At 34.0% G+C, this 9,731-nt stretch overlaps 1 protein-coding gene across 1 annotated transcript; it reads left to right on the forward strand.

Moving 5' to 3' along the window:
* Nucleotides 1-7,882: 7,882 nt before the first annotated feature.
* LOC122229769 (olfactory receptor 493-like) lies at nucleotides 7,883-8,806 on the forward strand. Its single transcript, XM_042955238.1, has one exon. The coding sequence runs from the start codon at nucleotides 7,883-7,885 to the stop codon at nucleotides 8,804-8,806; it is 924 nt and encodes a 307-aa protein (XP_042811172.1).
* Nucleotides 8,807-9,731: the final 925 nt, after the last annotated feature.

Raw genomic sequence — 9,731 nt, forward strand, 5'->3', positions numbered from 1 at the left:
TTTTTGAGGAAACTCCAGAGTGGCTGCACCAGTTTGCCTCCAACAGTGCAGACGGGTTCCCCTTTCTCCACATCCTTTCCAATACCTGCTGTTTCTTGTATTGTTGATCTTAGCCATTCCTTTTTTTTTTTTTAACGTTTATTCATTTTTTTGAGAGACAGAGAAAGACAGAGCATGAGTGGGGGAGGGGCAGAGAGGGAGGGAGACATAGAGTCCAAAGTAGCTCCAGGGTCTGAACTGACAGCATAGAGCCCTACACGGGGCTTGAACTCATGGAGGTGAGATCATGACCTGAGCCGAAGTCAGATGCTTAAACGACTGAGCCACACAAGCGCTCCTGATTTTAGTCTTTCTGACAAGAATGAGGGGTATTTCATTAAATTTTTGATTTGCATTTCCGTGATGTTGATGTTCAGTGTCTTTTCATGTGTCCGTTGGACACCTGTATGTTTTCTTTAGAAAAATATCTATTCATGTCTTCAGCCCATGTTTTAACTAGATTATTTTTTGATGGTTGAGTTGTTTAAGTTTTTATACATTTTGGATATTAACTCTTTTTTAAATTTTTTTAATGTTTATTTATTTTTGAGACAGAGAGAGAGCATGAACAGGGGAGTGTCAGAGAGAGAGGGAGACACAGAATCTGAAGCAGGCCCAGGCTCTGAGCTGTCAGCACAGAGCCCGATGCGGGGCTCAAACTCACCGACCGTGAGATCATGACCTGAGCCGAAGTCGGATGCTTAACCGACTGAGCCACCCAGGCGCCCCTTAACTCTTTATTAGATATGTCATTTGCAGATATCTTCTCACATTCTGTAGGTTTTCTTTAGTTTTTAGATGGGGTAAGAAAGTCTTGCAGAATACATTTTTTAAAGAAAGAAAGCTAGGGAGAAATGAATTGTGAAGTATAGTGGGACTCTTATTCAGCAGAAGTGTTTGGAATAAATCCTTGCATAGAGAGTAGGATCAATAAGATACTAGTCCCCAGATGTTAGGCACTGTCCCTCAGATGTAGTTCTTAGGGAAAAATCCAGTTTGTCAATATTCTGAAAGTTCTTAGTATCCAGAAGTCTGTAGAGAAGCTGAGAGAGACGCTTGTGTGGCTCAGTCAGTTAAGCCTCTGACTCTTGATTTTAGCTAAGGTCATGATTTCACAGTTTGTGGGATTGAGCCCCATATTGGGCTCTGTGCTGACAACATGGAGCCTGCTTCGGATTCTCTCTCTCTCTCTCTCTCTCTCTCTCTCTCTCTGTCTCTTTCCCATACTCTCTCTCTCTCTCTCAAAATAAATACATAAACTTTTAAAAAAGGAAAAACGTTAAAAAAAAAAGAAGCTGACAGACAGTGAGGTAAGAAATCTCCAAGAAAATCTGAAAATAAAGTCTCAAAAATCAGTTTCTACTTTCCTACTATGTAAACACAGCTAGGAATGGTCACAGGATTTTTCACATAATTTATTGATTTTTTTTGAATTCAAGTCTATGATAGCAGAAATATTTCTGACTCAGTACATGTCATTTGGGCTTCACCAGATTAGACAACCTTCGACAAGGATTTCACAAAGACCCAGCAGATCTTTGTTTACCCTCCATCAATACTACTTGTGCTGCTTATGTATGTGTATTATTTAAGCAGAAAGCCACAATTTGTAGGTTTGCTCACTTGATAGAGTTTGCAAACATTTCTTGATGCAGAAATGAGACTTTACATCATATCAGAGTACATAGAAGAACTGATATGCAGTAGATATGCAAACTTGTGATGAATAAAAAGAAAAGTGGTGTTAAGGCAGCTAACAAGTTTTTTTTTTCTTTTTCATTTTAATGAAAACATAACACTCAAAAGAGGAAAAAATGTGGGGAAACATACATACCAAAGTTTTACTATTCAAGATTTTTTTGAATTACTGAATAGTATAAATTTGCATTTAATATTTATAAATGGAATTATCTGAGAATCCCAGCTACAGCTGAAATTTACCCAAATGTGAGTTTCTGGAAAGTTTGAAAGGCATGAAATCAACTGGACTTAATTTTGAATCATGTTTACATAATTTCTACTTTTAAAATATTTTAGTAGATGAGCTACATGATTACTTACTACTGTATAATACAGTTCAATACGAGTTTCTTAGCAAACTGAAAGTGTGTAGGCAAATTTTTTAATGGGAAATCCTCACATTTTTTTCTACTTTCATTTTTATTATTACTTAACTATCCCATTCGAATATTCTTTTCCAACCTTAGAGTTTAAGTGATCTTTTATTAATTACTGTTCATGTCACTTTTCTTCTAAAATAAAATCTTTTAGGAAGCCTATTTAGTTCATATCAATTTAACCGTTAACTGAGCAACTGATTACTTATCCTCAACTAGTTTTTTTTTTTACATTTATTTATTTTTGAGAGACAGAGCACAAGTGGGGGAGGGGCAGAGAGAAAAGGAGACACAGAATCCAAAGCAGGTTCCAGGCTCCGAGCTGACAGCACAGAGCCTGATGTGGGGTTCAAACTCACAGACCATGAGATCATGACCTGAGCCAAAGTTGGATGCTCAATCGACTGAGCCACCCAGGCGCCCCCCTCAACCAGTTTTTGAATATGATGCTGGGTGTTGAGTTTAAAATTATGTGAGTTGAGAAAAAAAAAATTATGTTAGGACAATCTCACAATCTAGAGAGACTGACTTTCAATTAATATGCATTATAAATATTACCTGTGTGGAATTATTTGAAGAAGAGATAAGACAAAAGTAGAGAAGGCTTATGGAGAAAAATCTGGACTAAAATAGCTGAGAATGAAAAATTTAAATAATCTAGATGGTGGACTGAGATTTTAAGAGAGAAATACGTACAGAGGTAAAAGTGTATGGTAGATGGACTTCATGTTTGAGAAACTGAAACGTGTTTACTTTGACTATAGTAAAAGGTCTCAGCAGAAGTGTAGGACAAGATGATATAGAAATTTGATATGAATCCAAATCATAAAATGATTTTATGTACTTTTTCAATAATTTGGCTTTGATTCTGAGGGAAACTAGTAGCCATAAAAACTTGTCAGGAATAACATAATCATGCTTGTTATTAATGACACTATTTAGTAAATATAAGATTGTAATTAGTTGGGAACTTAAATCAAGAAAAAGGTAATTGAAATATTTCTTCATAGAATTATAGCTCTTAGACAGTATACTCTTAGTAATAATACAAATATGGGGATAATTTTACCAAATGATAAAATTTAGAATTAGCAATTTAATAGATTTTTACAAGTGGAGATAAAGAAAGGAAAATATCTGTGATGAGTGGCAGAAGTCTTTATTTGGAAACCTGTGCTGATGATATTGAAAATACATCAAGGATTCATAATAGCCAAAAGCTGGAAGCAACACAATGACCATGGACATGGGAATGGATAAACAATGTGGCTATTTCCATACACTTAACACTATACAACAATTAAAAAAATAATATATTGAGTCACATCAACAAATATCAAAAGCTTCCTTTATGTTCCATTCGCTAAAGCAAATGAGCACATACTAAAATACACAGATTTCATTTCTGTGAACTTTGAAAACAGGCCGAGCTCATATATGGCAGTAGAAATAAGAATAATAGTTACCTTTGAAGGATATTGGTTGAAAATTGCATGAAAGATATAAAATGTGCAAAAATGTGAGAGTTATTACCTTATTTTCAAAATCAGATTGCAACAATATATAAAGATGCATGGGTTAATATCTGGTGAACTTTAGGTAATGAAGTTGAATTGTAAGTATATGTAGGACATGTACCTAAATTTAGAATATGCAATGATGGATAAATTAAATATCAGTGTATTGGCCTTGAAAAATGGATTTGAAATTCATCAATATCAATAACTTTTGATACCATAGTAGAAAATGGAATAATTCAGGAAGCATACATGTGCTATGAAGACAAGTAAAACTAACATAGACCCATTATAAATAACATAATATAACAGGGTCAGGCTGTGTTATTGTAAATGTGTGTCTTGTTTACCATCACAGTTTAAGCAGATATTCAACTTAATGTAATAATTTCTATAAAATGTTTTCTATATTTTAAAATAGTGCTTTTTCCCCATTGTGTAAACACCTGTGAAAAAATAAATAATTTAGATTAGAATATTATTTAAATAAGTGTGATATAGTTACACATTTTTCTTTTTAAAAAAAATTTTTTTAATGTTTTTATTTATTTTTGAGGCAGAGAGAGACAGAGCATGAGCAGAGGAGGGGCAGAAAGAGAGGGAGACACAGAATCCGAAGAAGGTTCCAGGCTCTGAGCTGACAGCACAAAGCCCGATGTGGGGCTTGAACTCACAAAGTGCGAGATCATGACCTGAGCTGAAGTCGGACACTTAACCGACTGAGCCACCCAGGCATCCCAGTTACACATTTTTCTTATAGAGCTTTCAGAGTTCCTGTCTCTCTATCTTCCTTGTTTCCAAGGCTGAATAATATTCTATTATATACATATAATGAGAAAGAAAAAAATTATGTCATTTGCAGCCACAATTTTGTTTGACGAGAACTATGGAAATACTTTTATCACAGTATTATGTATCTGTATGGAAATAGAAGTAATTCAAATATATTTATTCAATATATATTTAATACCTAGTATATATTATATGATATATATCCAATTATGTATATCCACATCTATGTATCCATATTCATATATTTATATCTGTGTGTGTGTGTGTGTGCGCGCATGTGTTTTGGATCATGATCTCACATCTTTGTCCATTCATCTAAGTAAAATAAGTCAGATAAAGAAAGACAAATACTGTATGTTATTACTTATATGTGGTACTGAACAAAGCAAAAAATGTAGAAATAGGGTAGAATTATGATTATCAGGGGGTCATGGAGAAAATAGGAATGTGTTGTCAAAATACACACAGTTCTAGCTAGAACATGAATAAGTGAATAAGTTCTGGGGGTCTAATGCACAGCAGTGTGATTATAGTTAACCATACTGTATTATGTTATTAAATTTGCTAAGGTAGTGAGCCTTAATGTTCTTACTACAAATAAGAAATAGGAGTTATATGAAGTGATGGAGGTGTTAGCTAATGTGATGGTGGTATTAGTTTGCAATATATAAATTATCAAATCAACACATTGAACATCTTAAACTTACACATGTTAAATACTAATTGTATCTCAATAAAGCTGGAAAAAAACAAAAATAAACTCTTTTCCTTTGATAATTCTTAGCTCTACTAAAATTATCCTAACTTTTATCTTCTTTTAAAATATTTTACCTGCTGTTGTTTTTATAAATTTAATTTCTTTGTCATTCTGAATTGATTTTCAGGTACACTTGTAAGGTGAGGAAATAACTTCTTGAAAGTCTGTTCTTTTTTCACTGATTTGTACTTATGTGTTTTCCATAATTTTTATAGAATGTTAATACTTGCTTTTAGCCAAGAGTGTTATGCTTTAACTATATTTCAATCAAAATAACATTGTTAATATTTTAAAACTTTTTTATATCTAGTAAATTTATACTTTGTTTTTAAAAACTATTTCTCTAAACATTATTAATTTTCCTCACATATTTCTTTATTTCAACTTTGAAAAATAATAATCAATTTCCAAATATCCTGTGTAATTGAAAATAACAATTTCATTTTTGATATAATTTGCTTAGTAGAAATTCATATATATATATATATATATATATATATATATAAATTACTTATAAAAATATATACTCTTCATTCATTTACTTCTTTTACATCTGTTTCTTAATAAAATTTTGATATCATCCAGGTACAGTTTGGTAAAGATTGAGATAGGACAATTGTGTAGTGATGATTCTACATAAATATGGAAGTTAAGCTAATGGGATTTGCCAAATTATATATAAAAGAGAAATAGAAAAGGTGGCTAACACAAACACAGGAAAAAGGACAGAGAAGGAGTGAATGGTACTGCTTAGGTATCAGAGACACAAGACACAGACAGGTCTTAAAGTGCTCATAGTTTCAAAATTAGAAATTTATTCATGAAGAGTTTAAAAAGTAAAGTATTTAAAAATCACTTTCTTTTTCTTTGCTCATTTGTTTTGTTTCTTAATTTCCACATATCAGTGAAATCATATGGTATTTGTCTTTCTCTGACTGACTTATTCCACTTAACATAATACTCTGTAACTCCATCCATGTTGTTGCCAATGGCAAGATTTCATTCTTTTTCATGGCTGAATAGCATTCCATTATGTAGATAGATGATCGAGAGATAGATAGATAGATAGATATAGATATAGATATTGTATGTGTTAGATGGTAGTTGGAAGATGTGGTGTATATATAAGATACAGATATAGATATTGTATGTGGTAGATGGCAGATGCATATATTTATATATACACCACATCTTCCAACTACCATCTAACACATACAATATCTATATCTATATCTATATCTGTATCTATATCTATCTATCTATACTTATATCTATACCTATAGATATATAGATATAGATAGATATAGATACAGATATAGATATAGATATAGATGGTATAGATGATATAGATATAGATATACTATAGATACAGATACAGATATATCTGTATAGATACAGATATAGATATAGATATACTATATACTTATAAGATATACTTATATCTATACCTATAGATATATAGATATAGATAGATAGATATAGATACAGATATAGATATAGATATAGATGGTATAGATGATATAGATATAGATATATACACCACATCTTCTTTATCCAGTTATCAGTTGATGGACACTTGAGATGTTTCCATAATTTGACTACTGTAAATAATGCTGGTATAGACTTTGGGGTGCATGTATCTCTTTGTACTTAAATGTAAATGTCTTTCCAGCATAAGTTCTGAGCGGTGGACATCATGGACCATTTCATAGATGGAGCTTTTCAAGGAATGACTAACAGTTGTGTATGTAAGTAAAGCCCTTCCCAAAGTGTCCCCGAATGAAGGCATCTGCCATGGCAAAGGAAGAGGAACACATTTTAAAAAGTGAACTTAAGGAAACCAATCCAAATGTTATCATTGTATAATTTTCTCTGGAACAAAATATGTAATTGATCTAATGATAACTATCCTTAGTATAAAACTGCTTTTAGGAACAACTATGAAAGAGAAAAACTTTTGTGTATCACCACATTCAAACTGAAACTACAATTATCAAAGGAATATTCAGAGAATCACAGATAAGCAAGATTAATAAAAAGTCAATACATACTGCCAATACATGTTCACCCCTTCATGTTAGGATGTCCTTGGAACCACAGTAGAGGGGACGGCCATCTTGCCAGCGCAACCCAAGGAAAAGCCCCTAGTAGTGTGCCAGAGTGAATTGGAGGTCAACCAATCACCGAGCGACAGCATGACCTGATGCGAAAAAGACCCACCTGGACCTAAACCTAGAACCGCTGCAGCTTAAAAACCCCACCCCACCACACCTGGGCGCGACTTCCCTGACTCCTCTCTCTCTTTCTCTCCTTGAGTTACGGAACTTCGCCCGAGAACTCAGTTCCCGATAAAGCCTTTGCTAAAAATTTTTTAGCCTCTGACTCTTATCTTTACCCTGTCTTACGCCTGACCCTAACACTTCAGCCCCTCCTCCAGACTCTCCTGGCTTCTAGCTAATTTGGACATGCAGATTTAGAAATGAGGACATAATACTACAATCTGGGATGGAAGTCACAGCATCATGGAGTTTACTGGACAAGGTTTTAGCCCTGGCTATGTAACAGTCTCCCCCCCTGAAATAAGCCATGTAAAGTTATTTCATTGTACAAGAATTGTTTTCATCTATAGCTCTTAGATGGAAGAAAAAAAAAAGAGAAATATGTCCACTGTTACTTATGTCATCCTGCTTGGTTTTGGGGACCTTGAAGAAAATGAAACTATCCTTTTCTTTTTATTCCTCAGCCTTTATATGATCACACTGTTTAGTAACCTGCTGCTGATCTTTGCTGTCCAGAAAAGTTCACATCTTCATACTCCAATGTATTTTTTCCTGTGCCATTTATCCTGTGTGGATGTTGGATACTTAAGCAGCATTTTTCCCCAGTTGCTGTGGGAGGTTTTGGCTGCTGGTGTCACTATCTACTTTACTGCCTGTGTGATGCAATTGTACGTTGTTGGTGCTCTGCCCACTGTGGAGTGTTTCCTCCTGGCTGTCATGTCCTATGATTGCTCTTTGGCCATCTGTCGGCCCCTGAGATACTCAGTACTTACGGACCACAGAGTTTGTGTCAAGTTGGCAGTTGCTTCGTGGACTGGTGGTTTTCTGTTCGTGGGTGCCGTGCTAGTTTTGCTTACCTCTTTAACTTTCTGTGGTCCCCACATCATCAACCATTTCTTTTGTGACTTCTTCCCACTGGTGAAGCTTTCCTGCACAGACACTACAATGGTGGAAAGGGCAGCATTTGCTTCATCACTCCTATCCCTGTCTCCATTCTTTTGGACATTGTTACCATACGGTTGCATTCTGTCCTCCATTTTAAGGATTTCTTCTTCTACCGGGAGACACAGAGCCTTCTCCACCTGCTCATCCCACTTGATTGTGATGAGTTTGTTTTATGGAACTCTGGTTGTGGTGTACATGATACCACCATCAGAAACAACATTCAGTCTGAACAAGATTTTCTCACTTTTCTACACAGTCCTCATACCCATTCTTAATCCCTTAGTTTATAGTCTGGGAAACAAGGATGTTCAAATTGCTCTGGAGAAAGAAGCCACACCCAGTTGTTCAATAGATAACTAGGGCTAGATAAAAAGGTGGTCTATTGAAAAAATGTGGTCCAAAATGGAATTGGAGTAGAACTTGGGGACTGTGGAAATTCCGTTTAGGCAGTTGGTCAATCAATTAAAATGAATCAATAAATTTATAATAATATGGATATGACCAATAAATAAAACATCATTAATATTATTAACTTCAAATTAAATGGAAACATTAACTCTATGTGAGGTAGTAGAATATCAGCTATAAAATTATTACAACATGATTTTCAAGAGTATTTCTATCTATATGAAATTTTGTCCTCACCATTCCCTGAGAGCAGCAGTGTGTGGACTCAATTATATAGGATACACTGCTAAAAATTGTTAACATCTTAGTAACTTTATTAACATGGAGAAATTTGCTTCCACGTTGGATGTAAACTTTCTTGATAGTACTTTGTGTACTTAAATTTTCTTCACTAACTTGTAATTTAGGATACTTTAATTAGGAATAAGCCAAAATATGTGACTAAATCCTAAAAGAGTAAATACTAAAGAAAAATAAAAGTATAGTTGGAAGAAGTCTGACTTAAAGTATTTAATAATAGAGATTGTTTTAAGAATTTAGCTTATATTGATGTAAATAAAATAGAAATCATATCTTCTAGTACTGCTTTTAGAGTACCATTATCGATAAAAAAAAATAACACAATTTTTACTGCAGTTAAAAACAAAAAACAAAAAACAAAGTCAGGACAATTTCAAAGAATATGACCAAGTGTGAGTTCAGGCTGAGATTATCAAGGCATTTTAAATACTTATAGAACTTAACAGGGTGTATCATTTTGATATATATATATATATATATTAAAGCAGGGGCACCTGGGTGGCTCAGTTGGTTAAGCGGCCGACTTCAGCCCAGGTCATGATTTCACAGTTCGTGAGTTCAAGACCCACGTCGGGCT

Source organism: Panthera leo, chromosome A1 (assembly GCF_018350215.1).
Source record: "Panthera leo isolate Ple1 chromosome A1, P.leo_Ple1_pat1.1, whole genome shotgun sequence".
Lineage (NCBI taxonomy): Eukaryota > Metazoa > Chordata > Mammalia > Carnivora > Felidae > Panthera > Panthera leo.